At 45.3% G+C, this 18,962-nt stretch overlaps 1 protein-coding gene across 10 annotated transcripts in view; it reads right to left on the reverse strand.

Annotated features, from left to right (window-relative positions):
• Ermard (ER membrane associated RNA degradation) overlaps positions 1 to 18,962 on the reverse strand; it is a 40,935-nt gene that overhangs the window by 10,206 nt on the left and 11,767 nt on the right. For 9 of the 10 annotated variants that reach the window (XM_076858007.2, XM_076858006.2, XM_076858014.2 and 6 more), the window contains 5 exons: positions 16,254 to 16,283; positions 14,845 to 14,913; positions 13,403 to 13,576; positions 2,051 to 2,134; positions 395 to 471 (listed from right to left, as the gene is read on the reverse strand). In XM_076858007.2, coding sequence (XP_076714122.1) covers positions 395 to 471; positions 2,051 to 2,134; positions 13,403 to 13,576; positions 14,845 to 14,913; positions 16,254 to 16,283 — 434 coding nt within the window. The remainder of the gene's footprint in view (positions 1 to 394; positions 472 to 2,050; positions 2,135 to 13,402; positions 13,577 to 14,844; positions 14,914 to 16,253; positions 16,284 to 18,962) is intronic. The other variant, XM_076858011.2, reaches the window with a different exon arrangement.

The raw sequence follows: 18,962 nt of genomic DNA on the forward strand, positions 1-18,962 counted from the left end.
CCCCACAGAGGAGGGCGCCCACAGAGGAGGGCGCCCACAGAGGAGGGCGCCCCACAGAGGAGGGCGCCCCACAGAGGAGGGCGCCCACAGAGGAGGGCGCCCACAGAGGAGGGCGCCTTGTGGCCCTGACAGCACCCTTCCCCCACTCCTCCTCCTGAGTCCCAGGCCCTCTTCCTAACTGTCCACTGAACGCTCTGGGTGGCACCACCTTCACCACACGCCCACCTCCAGATCTGTGCTGCTGGAGAGACTGCAGTCAGGAAGGCCTCCAGCGCTCGCCTGCCTGTGGCAGCCACGGAGAGGCAGCCACACCCCATGGTCCCAGACCCCACAGTTTGGTGGTGCCCGCTGCAGCTGGCAGCCACAGGGACTGTGCACCCAGGATGGCACGTACCTGGCTGCTTCCTGGCTGAGGTCTTCCGGGAAAGGCAGCAGAGGCCAAGACCCGATGCTCTTCCCACAGCTCAGCACCTGGGAGGAAACGTACTTTTCTTACAACCACATCCTACAAAGTGTGCTTTCAACTGTCACAGATGTTAAATCACTTTCTAGAAAATATGATTTGTAAAGTTGCTACAGATTCTACATTTGAACCTGAGATGGTCGGGCTCGGAAATCTGGTAGATTCAGCTGAGGGACAGACACCTACACCAGAGGATAGTGGGTAGCGAACATCTGGATGGCTGCGGACATGTCCACAGAACCTTCTAACACCCTCAGTTCAGATGTGGGACCTGTGTCCGCTCCACTGAGCTGGCACCAGCTTGGTAACTGGTCTGTGTCCAAGAGAACAAAGCGGAGAGAGGGGCCCACGTGGCCCTGGATCTGGGTAAAGCAGCCATCACCTGGGGACTGATTCTCAGGGCCCCTAGAGGCCTCTGGTCAGCTTCCAGGCTTCCTGGGAGAGACACTGTCCAGCAAAGCCAAGGGGACCACAGCCCCCTGACACCCAGCTGAAGCCACACGATGAATCCCTCAGCAAAGTTCTCTGATTTCTCTCCACAAAACTAAGCAAACTGACAGGAAGCTGCTGATACACAGAATGCGGGTGACACCGGGCCACAGCAACACCAGAGCACAGGGCGCAGGACCGTGGGCCAGAGTGGAAAACGAGTGAACGACAGAGAGCACAAGCAGGCCACTGTGAGGACAGAAGAGGCCACCGAGGGCCATGGAAAAGGACAGCAGAAGCAACCGAGACCTGAGAGGCTGTGGCCAGTGCCAGGCCGTAGGGCTAAGCCTGCCCTAGGGAGCCTTCCCTGCGGAAGCCGTCCCTCCACCCGCTCTCTGAAGGTGGCCCTGCAGCAGGCTCCGGCACCCCTTGCTCTGCAGTGCCATCTTGGAGAGCATAGTGCATGGCAGGTGCAGGGCTGCAGCAGGGTGGCCTCAGAGGAACGGGGCGTAACACCCGTCAGGCACCACTCAGGCTGAGCCCACCTCAGAGCACGGGACGCTGGGGACGCTCACGTCCTCTGGGGGAGGAAGCTGTCCTCACTGGCCCTGGCCTCCTCGAGGCCCGCGCCTCCAGGCGGCTCTGTGAAGGTCCCTGCCCGGCCATGCGCTGATTTCACAGCTGCCCTGAGGGCCACAGGACTGACACCCAGTCCCCTGTACCACCCTCATGTCCTGCCATCTGAGAACAGAGCACCTAGCCAATTCCCCAACTGGGACTTCCTGGCAGAAATGCTTAGAATCTTGTCTGAATTTACAAGTCAATGAAAGCTGTCAGAGTAGAGGAGAACAGCTTTCCTCACCACTGACAAAAGCGGTTCCCTGGGCAGATGCCACACTGCCACTGGCTGCTGGGCTCTGTGCGCCACACTTCCCAACTCCCAACACCTGATTCTAAAACATCCCGAGACACACACACTACCATCGTTCTCCACCGTCAGTCACAGCAACAGGGAGCCACGTGGCTGAGCTTTCCTGACAAGCAAAGGCTGTGACCACCAAGTGGCATCATGGCCACAGGCTGTCAGGCCCTGAAGGCTGGGCGGAAGGGGCAGCCTTACACAGACGCTCATTCCCAGGCACCCTGGATCTGGCCTACCTGCTTTTTAAGCTGAAAAGCTGGGTGGCAACGAGAACTGTAGCCTTCTGCGAGTCTAAACAGCCCTTTTATTGCTGCTTCCTCCTAGTTCAGGAAAACAATAGACATTAGTTACAGTTTCTGGTTAGGTTTTCAGTTTTCTTATATTTAATTATAAGTAAGTTAGAATTTAAATTCCTCATGATCTTCCTTCAAATACTTCATTTAGAATCATTTCATTAGGTATGAATAAAAACAAGTAAAACTATTCATTAAAATAGGTTAGACCTGGGCCGGGTGCTGTGGCACATACCTGTAATCCCAGCAGCACAGGAGGCTGAGGCAGGAGGATCACAAGTTCAAAGGCAGCCTCAGCAAAAGCGAGGTGCTAAGCCACTCAGTGAGACCCTGTCTCTAAATAAAATCAAAATAGGGCTGGGGATGTGGCTCAGTAGTCAAGTGCTCCCGAGTTCAATCCTCAAGACACCACCCCATCCCACTCTCAAAAAAGAAAAAAAATAGATTGGGCCTGATAGTCAACTCATACTTAACAAAAGGATTTTCTTTTCTTTTTTCTTTCCTTTTATGTTACCAGGAATTGAACCCAGGGGCACTTTACCACTGAGCCACATCCCCAGCCCTTTTCAAAATTTTTTATTTTGAGATAGGTTCTCACTAAGTTGCCCAGGCTGGCCTTGAATTTGCAATTCTCCTGCCTCAGCAGGAAATGAAATGATTCTAAATGGAGCTGAAGAGCCGTGACAACATACAAAGGCCACATCCTCTGTCCACAATGCAACAAAATTATAAAAACACCAGGAATTGAACCCAGCCCTTTTAAAAATTTTTCATTTTGAGACAGGGTCTCACAAGTTGCCTGAGTACCTGGCTTCTGTTCTAAGACACACAGGCACAGGAGAGTCTTTGGGGGAGAGGGAAAGAACATGTGCAGGAGGATGTGACTGCTGCGTTGAGAAGAGAAGAAAGCGTCACGGGATGTGGGAGGCCAACCTTGCACGTGACTGGGTCACACTCCCCGGCTGGGTGCTGAGGCACTCAGTCACAGAAATGTGGCAGAGCTTTCCCCACCCTTCTTTGGTCTGAGGGTCCGTGTCTTGTGCGTGGGTGTGTCTCCTACAGCCCTTACAGCCCCCTGGGTGGAGCTACGCTCACCTGCTCCTTTGTAATATAACCCCTTGCCCTGTTTAGGATAGAATCTTCCATGGAAGTGCCTTGTGTGTGTCCCCTTCTCTTACTGTGCCCTTGGGTGTGGCCTACCCAGGTGTCAGTCAACCTGCTGACAGTGGACATCATGAAGATAGACTCAGCCCCCTGAAACCTGACCCCTTGCCTCATTTGAATAGCTTCTCCTCAATAAAAGGGGTCAGCGCGTGCTCTTGCTCTCTCTCTTCCTGCGGACCCTTAAGGTCAGAGGAGCCATCACAGCGACCCCAAAGAAAAAGGTATTTGTGTTTCTTGTGGGGTTACTTTGTACAGCCCAATCAGCCCAGTTTTCCTGGAGTGACCCCTGAGCCTTTTAGTCTCACACGGGAGGAAGTGGAAACCTGTCTGAACCAGCGACATTCCAGGGAGAGTGAAGATGGGTGGCCAGGTGGTGGCTTTAAGTAAGAGATTTGGGACGTATTTTTTTAAGACAGAAGACTGAATATGGAATGTGAAAACACAGGAGAGAGGACTTGGGAGTTGTAGGCCTGAGTGGTCACCTGCAAAGAGAGAAGCTGCACAGATGGAATCTCGGGACATGAGGGGCTCACCACAGGTGTGAACACTAGAGCTGCCGTGTCACTGAGGGGTTTTCCACACCGTGAAACGTAGGTATCAGTTTTTCTGGACTAACTTATCAGAAAATAATATCTTCTGTTGTTTTCTGGGTTTGTGTTTATTTAACTACACAAGTTCACATGGAGAGACTACAAAATAGGCAAGAAATTTCTGAGAAAAGAGTAATGTGAGATTAATTTGGCAGATATTAGGTTGCGTCATGAAGTTTTAACAAAGGCAAGAGCTTTTAGCCAAGAAAGTTCAGAGATGGAGCTTGATGCACAAAGAACAAAGACGTTGATGCTCTACATGGTGTCAGATGACTTGCTGGTGATTTGTAAAGGAAAAAAAAAATGTAAAGCTAGATTGTGTACCTCACACCCAAGATGAACTAAATTCCACTTGGATCAAAAGATGTAAAGGTGGGGGTGGGCAGTAAAAGCAGTAGGAAAGACATGACTGCATTTATAATTCCGGAAAGCAAAGAAGTATGCAAGATTGGGATACAACTGGGTGTGGTGGTGGATACCTGTAACCCCAAGGACTCAGGAGGCAGAGGCAGGAGGATCCCAGTTCCAAGCCAGCCTGCACAACTTAGTGAGACCCTGTCTCAAAATAAAATACAAAAGGACTGGGAATGTAGTTCAGCAGTAAAGTGCCCCTGGGTTCAATCCCCAGATCCCTAGTAGCACACACAAATAAAGAAAGAAAGAAAATAACTCAAATGCAAACACCAAAGAGAAAAGAGTCAAATGCAAAAGACAAATAACAAGCAGTATGCACTGAAAATGGAAAAGAAGCCAACAGAAACAGTAAAACAGAAAGCATGGAGCAAAAGACTCCAACAGGCAGTTAAAACAATTTCAGACACCAAAGATAAAAATGCCAAGTAAAGAAATGGGAAGAGGCAGAACGGAGAGTAGAGTCAGGCTGTGTGTCCTGCTTTCAGCTCAGAGCCCAGACAGCTGCAGAAGAGCTGCCCATGTGGGTGACGGAGGCCCACCCTCACCCAACACCTGACTTACAGAGATGCACAGTGACTCCGAGATTCTGGCTACTAGAGCAGAGAACAAGAAGGGGCTCATTCGAGGGAACCTGCACCTGCTCCACAGCACAAGGCAGGGCAGGGGAGGGACCCAAAGTGAAGAAAGCTGGCTGGAAAAGTGGTCGGAGAAGCTGCTGGAGAGACAGTGGGCTGTGTGGGAAGCACTCGCGCTTTTCAACTTGTAAATGGAGAACTGTGGCAGGAGGCTGCCTTGTGAAGGTCATGCTTAAGCCTGCAGCTTTGAGAAAGAGGAATCTCTGAATCTTCACATCTTCCTGGATATAGCAGAAGATACTGTCATGGGGGAGCACCTTTGCAGCAGCTGTACAGATCATACATACACGGTGAGATCGCTGAGATCTGAAAGCCATCCAGATCCACCATCTCCCAGCAGCAGGAGTGGACTGGGTGGGGTGCACTGCACTGCTTGGGGGAGTGGCATTTCTTCCCGCATGCCAAGATCTTCTTGGGATGCACACACACCCATCACCCATGCCAAGGAGGACCTCCCCACTCAGACAATGACACCATGGTCCCATCTCCTCTGCACCAGCAGGAGCTCTCTGTAACCTGGAGGCCATGTGGAGTCCCAGGGCCACCCTGGCTGTGCCAAGAAAAGGAAAGGGTTAACAGCTCTGGGCAGGTGGCAATTCCCCAGCAAGCACACAAAGCCACCTCCATGCCAAAGACGAATCTGAGTGCTGAGCCACCAGAAAACACACCAGCACCCAGGCCCATTACCAGGCATGAGCAGGAGTCAGCAGGGTGAGGACTACATGGATAGGCTCCAGAGCCTGAGCTCCATGCAAGCTTTTGAAACAGCCTGATGATCTTGACATGGAATAAATATGCATAGCACAACCAGCACCACACTGGTTATTTCAGAATAAAAAACAAAGACCCAACGATACGTTGTCTGCAAGACAGACATCTCACCAGCAAAGACATTCAAGACTAAAAGGATGGAAAACAAATGCAATCTGAAACCCAGCATGAGTAGCTCTTTTCTTACCTGACAAAGCAGACATCAGACAAACTTAGAAGAGACAAAGAAGTCATATTTACCATTATGTACTAATAAAGGGGACCATCCAACAAGAAGATATAACAATTATAAGACAAACACTATAAGGGACAGAGAGGCCAATAACAGTGTGACTTTAAAACTGGGCATGGTGGTGCACACCTGTGATCTGTTATTCAGGAAAGATGACTCCAAAGGATTGCAAGTTCAAGGCTGCCTGAGACCCAGCCTCAAAATAAAAAAATAAAAAGGGATGAATATATTTTCTTTTCAGCTGTTCTGAGAACTTTCTCCAAAACAGATCATATATTGGGCCATAAAGTGAGAATTAGCAAATATTTTAAAATTGAAATAATTTCTTGCATCTTATCATAATTAAGTGAAATTAGATATCTACAGCAGGAAAAACTACAGAAAATATACACGCACATGGAGCTCAAACAATACATCTTTGAATGATGAATGGGTCACTTAAATAATCAGGGAAAAATGTTTAATTCTTAGAATCAAACAAAACAGAAACACAACATCCCTGAATCTGTGGGATACAGCAAAAGCAATAAATACAAAGGTAATAAATACACAGCTATAAATTTCTAAGAGGAAAATTTAGCTATAAAAATAGCTATAAATTTCCCTCTTCAAGAGCTACAAGTGCCTACATTAGAAAAATCAGAAAGGTCTCAAATAACCTAGTGATACACCTTAAGTTCTTAGAAAAACAAAGCAACTCCAAAACTATAAGTAAAGAAATAATAAAAATGAGAACTGACATTAGTGAAAGAGAGAATAAAAGAATACAAAGGAGTAATGAAACAGAGTTGGTTCTGTGAAAAGATGAGCAAGATTGATAAACCCATAGTTAAAAGTAACCAAAAGAGACAGAAGACCCAAATCAATAAAATGAGAGACAAAACTGGGATAAAAAAAATTGCATCTTCATCAAACAGACACCCCTGAAACTGAGAGGATCATTAAGGACTACTTTGAGAGCTTATATTCCAATAAATAGGAAGATCTAGAAGAAATGGATAAATGTCTAGACACATAACCTACCAAAATTGAACCAAGAGAGCATAGAATATTTAAGGGGATTTAAGGAGAACAATAAGAAGCAAGGAGATTAAAGCGATTCAAAAAAATCTCCCAATAAAAAAGCCCAGAATTAGTCTGATTCATGGCTGAATTCTGCCCGACCTTAAAGGGAGAACCACACCAACGCTCCTCAATCGCGTGGTGAAATAGGTAGGCAAGAGACACTTCCAGACTCTCTACAAAGCTGGGTCATCCTGATAGCAACACTGGAAGAGGACACATCCAGGAGAGGACATCACAGACCAATACCTTTGATGAAGTCAGAAACAAGAACCCTTAAAACAAGATCATGGCAAAATGAATTCAACAACATACTAAAAGGTCACACACCACAGTCAGGTAGGTTTCATTCCAGGGACGCAAGAATGTTTCAATGTTAGCAAATTAGCCAGTTTACTAATCACGGAAACAGAATCAAGAACAAGAATTACATGATCTTCTCAATAGATGCACAAGAAGCCTTCAACAAAACTCAACACCCACTCATGTTAAAAACCCTGAAGAAATAGGAATACAATAAACTTACTTCAACATAATAAAGGCTATATTTGAAAAACCCAAAGGTAACATCAAGCTGAACGGGGAAAAACCAAAAGCCTTTCCTCTAAAATCAGGAACAAGACAAGAAGGTCCATTCTCACCACTCCTCATCAGACTTTGGCCAGAGCAATTAGGCAAGAGGAAGAAACAAAGAGAATACAAACAGGAAAGAAATAAGTCAAATTATCCTTACTGGTACATAAGGAAGACCCTAAAGACTGCACCAAAAGATTCTTAGAATTGATAAACAAATTCAGCAAAGCACGAGAAGACAAAACCAAATTTAAAAATCAATATTTTTTCTATACACAAATAATGAATCTGCTAAGAAAAAAATCAGAAACACCATTCTATTCACAATAGCTTCAAAAAATCAAATACCTAGGAGTAAATCTAATGGAGGTTAAAAAAAAAAAAAAAAAACACCACTAAACAAATTGTAGAATACAGAAAAAGGAATTGAAGAAGACACTAGAAGATCGAAAGACCTCCCATGTTCATACATTGGCAGAATTAATATTGTTAAAATGGAAGAGCTAAAATCAGCATACTATAGTGATGGGTGCACACCCATGTTTAGAGCAGCACAACTCATAACAGCCAAGTTAAGGAACCAGCCTACATGCCCATCCACAGATGAAGGGATAAAGAAAATGTGGTGTGTACACAGTGAGGACATACACATCATGTAAGTGAGATGAGCAGACTCAGCACATCAAGGGCCAAAGCCAGAGAAATAGGGATAAAAAGCTAGAGAGAAATGAGGGACAAAAAAAGGGAAAATGGAAAGGAGAACCATGGAGTAGAGAAAGGGACAGAGGTGGGAGGAGGCAGCATGGGAAAGGGGAGGAGCTGCAGAATGAGACCAAGGAAAGAGCACTGAGCAGACAAGGGGAATGAAGGGAGGGGACGGGAACTGAAGGGCAGTAGGACGGATGGACTCACTCTCCTGTGTTCATGTATGATACACGACCAGTGAACTCCACAACGTGTTCAACCACAAGAATGGGGTCCTATTAGAGTAAGTCATACTCCGTGTACATACAAACACGTCAAAACACACTCTACTGTCACCTTTATGTAAAAAGAATAAAAAAAGACATTGACCAAAATAAGCTATGTACCTGTGTAAATATATCAAAATGAATTCTCCTTTTATGTAAAACTACAATGCACCAACTAAAACAACAGTGACAAATACAAGGAAGATGTCTTAGCTTTTTTTTTTTTGTTGGTGCTGGAGATTGAACCCAGTGCCTTGTGATGCAAGGCAAGCACTCTACCAACTGAGCCACATCCCCAGTTCCCTTAGTCAGTTTTTCATCACTGTGACCAAAAGACCCAATAAGAACAACAAAGAAAAGTTTGTTTGACTCAAAGTTTCAGAGGTCTCAGTTCACAGATGGCCAACTTCACCGCTCTGGCCCTGAGGTGAGGCGGAACCTTGGGAGGAAGTGTGTGCGGAGGAAGGCAGCTCAGGAAGGACAATCAAGAAGCAGAAAGAGCTCTGCTCACCAGGGACAAATGCACACCCTAAGGCACACTCCCAGTGACCTACCTCCTCAAGCCACATCCTACCTGCCTACACTTACCACCCAGTTAATCCATTCAGAATTAGTGCACTGATCAGCTTAATCCTCTTATAACCCAATTGTTTCACCCGTAAACTTTCTTGGACTGTCTCACACATAAGTTTTGGGGGTAAACCTCATATCTAAACAATAACAGAAGACTAGTAGAGTGGAGGAAGAAGAAGATAGAGGAAGGGAGGAAGAGAGGGAAAGGGGAAGTACTGGATCCTGAAATGGAGCAAATTAAGTTAAACGCATTTGTTTTATGTCAAAATGAATCCCTCTATTACACAGAACTATAATACTTAGCAAAAACATTTTAAAATACTGTAAAATGGCAGATTATGGAAAGCAATCCACAAATTCAATGCAAATACCATCAAAACTTCAATATCATATTTCACAAATCTAGAAAAAACAATCTAAAAATTCATACAGAAGCATAAAAGACCCAGAACAGCCAAAGTAATCCTGAGCAAAAAGAGTAATACTGGAGACATCACTATACCTGATCCCATTATCTACAGAGCCATAACAAAAGTAGCAAGATGTTGGCATAAAAGCAGACACCAAGACCAATGGAATAAATCAGAAGAGAGACAAATCCACCGATATAGTCAACAGATTCTTGACAAAGTTGCCAATACAGGTGTTGGAGAAAAGACAGCCTCTTTAACAAATGGTGCAGGGAAAAGTGGATACCACATGTAGAAGAATGAAACAAGATCCCTATCTCTTACCCTGCACAAAACTCGATTTGAAATGGATCAAGGAACTAAGTGTAAGACCAGAAAATTTTTAACTCTTGGAAGGAAATGGGGGAAGCCCTTCGACAGACTCAGGCAATGACTTTTGAATGGCTCATGAAATAATTGACAAATGGGAATGCATCAAATCAAAAAGCTTTTGCACAGCAAAGGAAACAACAGGCTTATGACAGCATACAGAAGGGGAGAAAGCCCTTTGTCAGTTATCTTCTGAGGAAGGAAAATATTTGGAAAACATATGAAGAACTCAAAAAATTCAATACCAAAAGAAACAAATAACACATTCAATAAATGGGCAAATGAATAGAAACTTCTCAAAGGAAGTACAAATGGGCAAAAATTGTATATAAAAAAAAAAATCTTCATCTTTAGCCATCAGGGAAATGCAAATCAGAACTACAATGAGGCTGGACTGTAGCTCAGTGGCAGAGCGCTTGCCTAGGATGTGGCAGGCACTGGGTTCAATCCTCAGCACCATATAAAAATCAACAAATAAAATAAAGATGGTTTGTCCCTACACAACTACAAAAAAAAAATCAAAAAAAAAAAAAAAACCCTACATCGAGATTCTACCTCACCCCAGTCAGAATGGCAGCCAACAAAAATACAAAAACAATAAATGCTGGTGAGGACGCAGGGAAGAGGGACCTAACACACTGTCGCTGGAAAGCTGGATCAGCCCAGCCACCATGGAAATCAGTAGACGTTCCTCAGAAAGCTAAAAATGGGACTAACGTGTACTGTGGAGATACCTGCACACTTGTATTTATGGAGGCACAATCCACAATAGCCAAGTTATGGAATCAGCCTAGAAGTCTGCAGACAGATGAATGGATAAAGACAATGGTACATATAACAATCGAGTTTTATTCAGCCATAAAGAAGAACAGAATTAGGATACCATTTGCAGGAAATAGATGGAACTGGAGAATGTGAAGTGAGATAAACCAGACTCAGAAAGATAATTCCCATGTTTTCTCCCATACATGGAAGCCAGAGGGGAAAAGGACATCATGAATTTGAAGGGAGACCATTAGAGCAGAGAAGGGGTCAGGGAAGGGAGAGCAGGCAAGGGAGGTTCTGGGGAGTGACCCTGATCAAAAGATGTGCATGTGCAAATGTGCCATAAGGAAACCCACCTTCTGCATGACCAACACACACCAGTGAAAGGGGAAGGAAAGGAAAGGAAAGGAATGTTGAAAGAATCTTGGATCAAGAGTCACTGCCTGGATCTGTTGACACTTGGAGAGCCATACCATTCCATCTGGACATGCAGATAGGATTCAACAGGATGAGCATCAGGACCAGACCCACACTCCAGGACCTGGTGTTACGGAGCGTACTATGCAACAAGGCCTTGCCCATCCCCAATCTGGAGTACCGGCCCAGGGTGCTCACCCTGCAGTTGTACAAGGAGGCTATAATGGGGGGTCACATGGAGATGCTAAAGATGGTGCTGTCCTGCCCCTTGGCCTGTTTGCCTGTGGAGTACCTGCTGAAGACAAGTGATGTGAAGGCCTTAAAAACCCTACTGAATGGGCCAGACTTGCCGATTTCCCAGAACGTTCACCCCTGGAAATGGAAACTGAAAGCAATCGATTTTCGGGAAGTGCATCAGGACTGCCCCAATGAGTGGTCCAGAGCCCCGCTGGGCGCCTGCTCACAAGAGGCCACATCTCCAGAGGAAAGAGAGAAATGCAGCCAAAGAGCAGCGGAGCCACGCCTGGAGGTCTTCACAGATTCATCTGGACAAAGCCTCCAACATTCCCTGGCAGCCTCAGGGAGTGGGCGGAGGAGAGGAAGGGGTGGTCTGTATACACTGCCAGAAGCTGCAGATCGGGGGTTTCTACTTGAAACTCTCTAAATTCCTGAGGACTCTGCCATTGTACTACGTGCAGGAACTGGAGGTGAATGCTCAGCACTGGACTCGAGAAATAATGGAACATTTTTGGTTTTGCCTGATCGAGATGAGGAACCTTTGCCTCCTCCATCTCTCCAACTTGAGCCCGCAGGTCTTCACCAGCCGCTCGGTAAACAGGTGGTTTTCCCTAGATTCAGCCTTCAACTGCGGAAGGTGGAAAACCTCCACAAACTCTATGTGAACAACATCTTCTTCCTCTACAGAGCGCTGCACAAAATCCTCCTGTAAGCACGAAGGGAGTCAGACTCCCTTGAAAAAACTCTTGCTGAGAGGTTGTCCACTCAAGGAGAAGGATTTAAAGCATCTATCCATGTACCAAGCACCGATCAACTGAAGTGTCTGGATCTCAGCTCTTTTTCCATAAAAGATATGAGTCCTGAGCCCCTCCAGGTCCTGCTGGAGAAGGTGGCACACACCCTTGAGACCCTGGTCTTAGAGTTTTGTGAGATAACAGAGTCCCAGCTAAATGCCATCTCACCAGCTCTGGGTCACTGCTCCCAGCTCAGAACCTTCAGTTTCTGTGGAAACCAAATCCCCCGACTGCTCTTAAGAGCCTGCTGAGGCACACCGCTAGCCTGTCAACAAGTGAAGTACCCTGCCCCTCTACAGAGCTTTGACAAAATCCTCTGGGGTTTTTGGGCTGAGATCAACCACATGAAATCTGACCAGGTTCAGAAGGAGTTGATGCAGCTGGTGAAGGATGTCAGGCCTGTCCACGACATCCAGATTTATTCTTACAATTGTGTTCTTCACCTCAAACGTACAGATTCTATTGCCTGAAACCCAGGGGCAATTTGGTAGGCAGGGGATTGTTGACATGCACAACACATTAGCTTTCTTGGGTTGGGGTAAGGCTCAAGTAGAGTGCACCCTGCAGGCATGAGGCCGTGAGTTTGATCTCCAGAACCTCAAGAGATGCTTCTTATAAATTTCTAACGGAGTTCATATGTGCATATGGCCTCAAGTTTGAGTCCAGTCTTGACAACTCAGGAAGACCATCTCAAAATAAGGGTTGGGGATGTAGTTCTGGTCAAATGCCCTGGCTTCAATCGCCAGTACCCCCTGAAATAGGGGTTAGGGTAGACCTTCAAGAAGATAGGTATAAGGGCCTTCATTTTACTATGTTACTTGGTCTTTGGCTCTATTATTCCATAATAAAAATGAATTAAATTTTCACTGCTAAAAAAAAAAAAGGAAAGGAATGCCAGGCTCAAAGCTTTGTTTCTACAGGTCCCTCACACAGGTGCCTGCATGCACACTGATGCTCAGTTCAGCATCCTCCTTAGGAACTTTCTGTGTCAAGCAGAGTCATAATCCATGTGCCACCAAGGACAGCTTGGATGAGTGATGCTCCGCTGACAAAGCAGAACACCAGACAGGTGACAAAAAATACTTTAGAACAAAGATAGCAAAGCACGTTTTATGAAAAATGCCAGTTACAAACATAACACACCTTCCTATGACCCACTCTGGGTGCCCACAGAAAGCACGTGGATGCCAATGGCTGGCTGTGCTTCTAATAATAACAATAAAAAGATTATTAATAATTAATTACACTTGAAAAATAAGCTACATTCTTTCATTCCTGAGTGACAGTGACTCTAACTACTTTCTTCCCTGTGCATTACCTTAAAAGCTGACAGTTCCTCTTCACCAGCAAATCTGAGCACAAGTACTGTGGAAAAGGCAAGTAACTGACTTGCTGCTTCTCTTGGAAACTCAAGTAAGTTGATCTCCCCATGGCTCAAATGATCTCGCAGACGGGGGCCCTCCTGATGGTTCAGGAGATCCCAGAGAAATTCCTTACAAAATATAAAGAGGAAACATTCTGTTAGCATTCCAGGCAGAAGGGGAAGCAAGTGCAAGGTGCAGACACGGGCCGCGCCGACTTGTGTGGAAATGATAGGAAAAGTGAGTCTCCAGGACTGCGCTCATCAAGCTGTACGGCTGGATTGTCATGGGAGGGCCCTACTGTCCAGGCACCAAGCAGGATGCACAGACGAGAGCGTCTGAGAGGACCTGAGAATGAAGCACCAAGGGGCAGATGGAACTCTCACCTTTGTTACTCTCACCCTTCTTCAGGGAAGGGAACTGGACTGTCAGCATTTGGAAACAAACTTTTAAACACAAGAAAGCTCGGCTCTCATGTGCACAAGCACAGCTCTCTAGTGCCTCCTCATTCCTCTCTCTCCCTTGGGCTCCTCTGCTGACCAATCTTCCATCTTTGAGCTGATACAGACAGCTGTTTCTTACTGTAGCAGCACATGCCCAAGGCTTCACACTCAGATTATAAGGAAAGGGGTCCTGGGCCAGCTGCCGATGGAGTCCCACAGACTCAGGATGCAACTGAGTACCAGATATGCTAGGGAAATTGTCTGAAAGTAGGAATGGATGAAGAGCATCATGAACCCAGAAACTGGACTCTAGATCTGCTAACTCCCAGGTGGAAAGAATACATATCTACTTAAAGCCAGAAGCAGTCATTACAGTATCTTCTTCTTCTTCTTTTTTAAAGAGAGAGAGAGAGAGAACTTTTTAATATTTATTTTTTAGTTTTCGGCAGACACAACATCTTTGTTTGTATGTGGTGCTGAGGATAGAGCCCGGGCCGCACGCATGCCAGGTGAGCGCGCTATACTGCTTGAGCCACATCCCCAGACCCTACAGAATCTTCTTAAAGTACAAAACAGTGAAAGGAGAAAACAACTCTAAAACATTAATGGTTCTCTTCTTCACCCCATGATCAATCCTTTTAATCTACTGTTATATTTTACACATACATTTTACTTTTTCTACAGCACAAATACATATAACTACCAAATGCAAATACTGCTTTGGGACATGGCAGCTAAGTTAGCAGGCCTCCAAAAGGACAAGAATAACCAGGCTACAGAATACAGCCCAGGATGGAGACACGGCTCAGCCAGGTCTGGGACAGGTCAAGGCTGGGCTCAGTGTGGCTCAGATCTGTTCTAGAGTGCACCATAACACAATGACTTAATCCTAGACTAGAGAAGTGGAAAATGTTCATAAGCAGAAGTCACTAGGCTGGAAACTGTCAAATACTTACCATAGCAGGTTCTCCAAGGAAAAGAGGAAGTTGATTTATTCTGCCATCATTCATGTGTTTTGCCAATATCTAAAACACCAAAAATAAACTGTTAAACTGAACCACCTACACATATAGGCACAGTCTCATTCATACACCCACACATACAATTAAAATTTTATCAGTATTCCTAAAGTAATTATGTTGGTTAAGAACAATTTTCCTAAACAGTGGCTGCTATGTTTTTAAAACTGCCCTTATTCACTTAATTTGTTTGAAACTAATATAGCACGTTAAACACTGAAGGTACATTCTTTGCAAGTTCTGTGTGTTTGTGCATGCCTGCACACCCATTGGTCACTTCCTAAATCACTCTTCACTCACCGTGGAATTTGAAATCCAACGACCCTGACCCAGAACTATAGACCTGACCTTATGCAGCTTTGACTTTACCATCCAACTTTACCATCTAACCCTCTTTATCAAATGTCACGTATTGAAGTTCACAGCAATTGCTCACCAATGGGACACACCTGAGGTGAGCAGCCATTTTCTAACTTCCACTGCACACTTAGGAACCCAGTGGTCATGTCTCAGGCCAAATGACCTGCAGGTGCACAGCTCTGCCTCTGGCTTTCCCTTGGCTTTCCCAACCACCTTATCTGTGCCACATTCCAGGGGCACAAAAATCACCACCGGGGCTCGCACATAGAAAGTGTCAATACTTACGGGCCACACAAGATACTTTTAATTGTGATTCTTACCATTCTAGATTTTTGCTGTAGAATCACATCCCTCACTGCGCAGATTCAATGCATCAGCACACAATGTAAACACATAGCAGTAGATCAGGTATGTTCCACGTGCAAAGATTCAAAGCTAACCTGAAATCTAGAACGCAAGCCTCGCAGGTACTAGGCACGGTGGCACATAGCACGGTGGCACATACCTGTGATCATTCCAACTCCAGAGGCTTAGGCAGGAGGATTGCAAGCTTGAGGCCTGCCCAGGCAACTCAGTGAGACCCTGTCTCAAACTACAAAGGGCTAAAGATATAGCTCAGTGGTAGAGTTCCCCTGGGTTCCTTCCACCCCGCCCCCGCTCCAACACACACACACACACACACACACACACACACACACACACACACAGAGTAAGACTCTAAATAAGTGCAGCCAATAATATCAATATCCCTTGGCATTTTCAAACTTTGAATTCTGGTAACTTTAGAAAGTGGATTAGTAATTCTGGGTCTCAACATCAGCCTGAAAGTTAATTTAAATCTAGCATAGATTTTTATGCTTTTATTACTATGAACATTTTCCTATAAGCATGTGATCTGGGGTTAATCTCTATGTTTGTATCTTAATTTGTATTTTAAAATAAGAGAATGTTTTGTTCCAAATCACCACATAAATCTAGCTACTTACTTCATCAAAGGTAGTATAAAGAGTTGTTGACTGCAGAAAAGGGAAAAAATGGAGAGAAATGATTAAAGCAAAATATAATAAGGTAACATTATTCAAAGTAGAAAAGGTTATGGTCATGCCACAAAACTGAAATCTGGTGAAAATGACCTTCATCTAGAATACTTATGGGCAAACAATTATGTTATTTAAAAAAATGAAACTCACCGAATCTGACAACTTGGAGATGTTAGAACGTTGCCTTTATAGGTATGTTAGCTCTGTTAATTCCCAGGTCGAGGACCCCAGACCTTACCAAATCACTGTCCACACCAACAGAGGACTTCTGCTGATGACTGGTATCAGCACATGCAAGAACAGTCTGGCACTTTCTCTAGCACATGGCCTGAGTGGCATGATGGGGACAGCAGTGTGGCACAGACCCCAAGGCAGGCTCCCCAGAGATCTGAGCCCAAGCTCAACACCACCCCACCAACTTACTTCACCCCGTAGACATGTGTTTTCTCTATAAAATGGTCAGTATCTCCCCACAGTGTGACGAAGCCAGCACTCTGTCTAGGCCAGCTCTCAGAAATGCCGCCCTGCTCGTTGCTTAGTGACCTGCTTTCCACGGGACACAGGCTGCGTCTCTCTTGACCCACTCAGGGGTTAGGGTATCTGTATGGGCACCATGAGATATCATGGGGATGCCACCAGGTCGAGCTCATGCAACTCACGCGCACCATTAGAAGGTGACCTCTCACAATGGCATCAGTGCGCGAATGCTGGCTGCACCCCATCCCGAAGTCAGATGTGGGCTTCTCTACTAGTGACATCGTGTCAACACTCAGAAAGTTCACACTTTGGCTACTTTGGGGTTTTGAACTGGGGCTATTCAACATGTACTATCAATGTTCTTCAATATTTTTGAGTATGTAAATGGCTCTAAAATTTGTAAGTTTTAGCTCTCAAACCTGTATTGTTGGCCTAAAATTTTTCCTGAGTTATACTCTAAATATCCTCTTGCCCACTAAATATTTCTTCAAAGGATCTCATTTATTGCCAGAAACTACGTGATAAATTTCTACCTGATTTTATGAAATAAGTATAAACATCTTCTCTGCCTCACTCCTAATGGATAAACCCTTAGAAGTCAGAAATTCTGGGAAAATTTACATCCACATGCAGAAGAAGCCAGATATGCATCCCACCAGCTACAAATGCAAATTCACAATAAATGAGAGACGTAAATGAAAGACATGAAACTACCAGAAGAAAACAGGGGAATGCTTCAGGACATTGGAATTGGCAAGAATCTTCAAGAGCACAGGAAACAAAAGCAAGAATAGATAAAAAATTATTACAACAAACTAAAAAAACTTCTTCATAGTGAAGGAAATTATCAACAGAGTGAAGAAACAGCCTAAAGAAGGAAGAAAACATCTGCAAGCTGCACACTTGACAAAGGCTGATATCAAGTAACCCAAAGAACTCAAAAACTCAGAAGCAAAAACCAATAATGTGATTTAAAATGGGTTATAGACCTAAATAGACATTTCTCAAAAGAAGACATTCAAAGGTCCAATGGGTACATAGAAAAAACGCTCATTATCACTAAACCCTGGGGACTCAGGATCAAAACCACCGTGAGCCATCACAAGGCTCCAGAGAGAATGGCCATTACCAAGAAGACTGAAGGTGACCGCTGGCGAGGAGGTGGAGGAAAGTGGCCCTTGCACTGTTGTGGGAGTGTAAATCAGCACAGCCAGCGTGGAAAACCACACGGAGATTCCCTGAAACACCAGCAGCAGAACCAGCACGTGACCCAGCAATCCCACTGCCAGGCACACGTCCAGAGGAGAGGATCAGTGTGCTGAGGGACACCGGCTCTCCCTGGGTCACCGCAGCTCTAGTCACAGAAGGTCTGAGTGTCCGTCAGCTGAGGGTGGACAGAGAAGGGGCGGGGCATGTGCCCCATGGAGCACGAGTTGGCCACAGAAGGACGATCCTGTCGTGTACAAGAAGATGGACCTGGAGACACTGTGCCAGGAGAACTAAGCCCGGCTCAGAAGGACAGGCACCGTGTGATCTCAGTCCAAGTGTAAGCTGAAGAGGTTGATCTCTCGGAGCTGAGCGCAGAATGATGTCTCCAGAAGTGGGGAGACTTGGGGAGTAGGGGGCAGAGAGGTAGGCCAGTAGGTGCTGAGTCATAGGTAGGAGCAAGAAGTTCTGGTGTGCTACGGTACAGCAGGGTGACCAGATGCAATGAAAATGCACCGCACATTTCAAAATGCTACAAGAGCCAGATGCAGTGGTGCACAACTGTAATCTCAGTAGCTGGGAAGGCTAAGGTAGGAGGATCGCAAGTTCAAAGCCAGCTTCAGCAATTTAGCAAGGCCCTAAGCAACTCAGTGAGACCCTGTCTCTAAATAAAATATTAAAAAGGGCTGAGGATGTGGCTCAGTGGTTAAGCACCCCAGGGTTCAATCCCCAGTACCATAGGAGGTAGGTAGGTTTAACCTGATTTAAATATTACCTAATACATACATGTTCAAAGCAGTACATGGTACCCTATAATATGCAGAATTTTTATGTTTCCATGTGTCAATTTTAAGAATAGGTTAAAAAAAAGTCATTTCTGTAGTTTGGATCATGAATGTCCCCCAAAGGTCCATAGCTGAAGGCTTGGTCCCCAGTATGGCACACATGAGAGGTGGATGTGCTGCCACAGGC

Source organism: Callospermophilus lateralis, chromosome 6 (assembly GCF_048772815.1).
Source record: "Callospermophilus lateralis isolate mCalLat2 chromosome 6, mCalLat2.hap1, whole genome shotgun sequence".
In the NCBI taxonomy this organism is placed as follows: Eukaryota; Metazoa; Chordata; class Mammalia; order Rodentia; family Sciuridae; genus Callospermophilus; species Callospermophilus lateralis.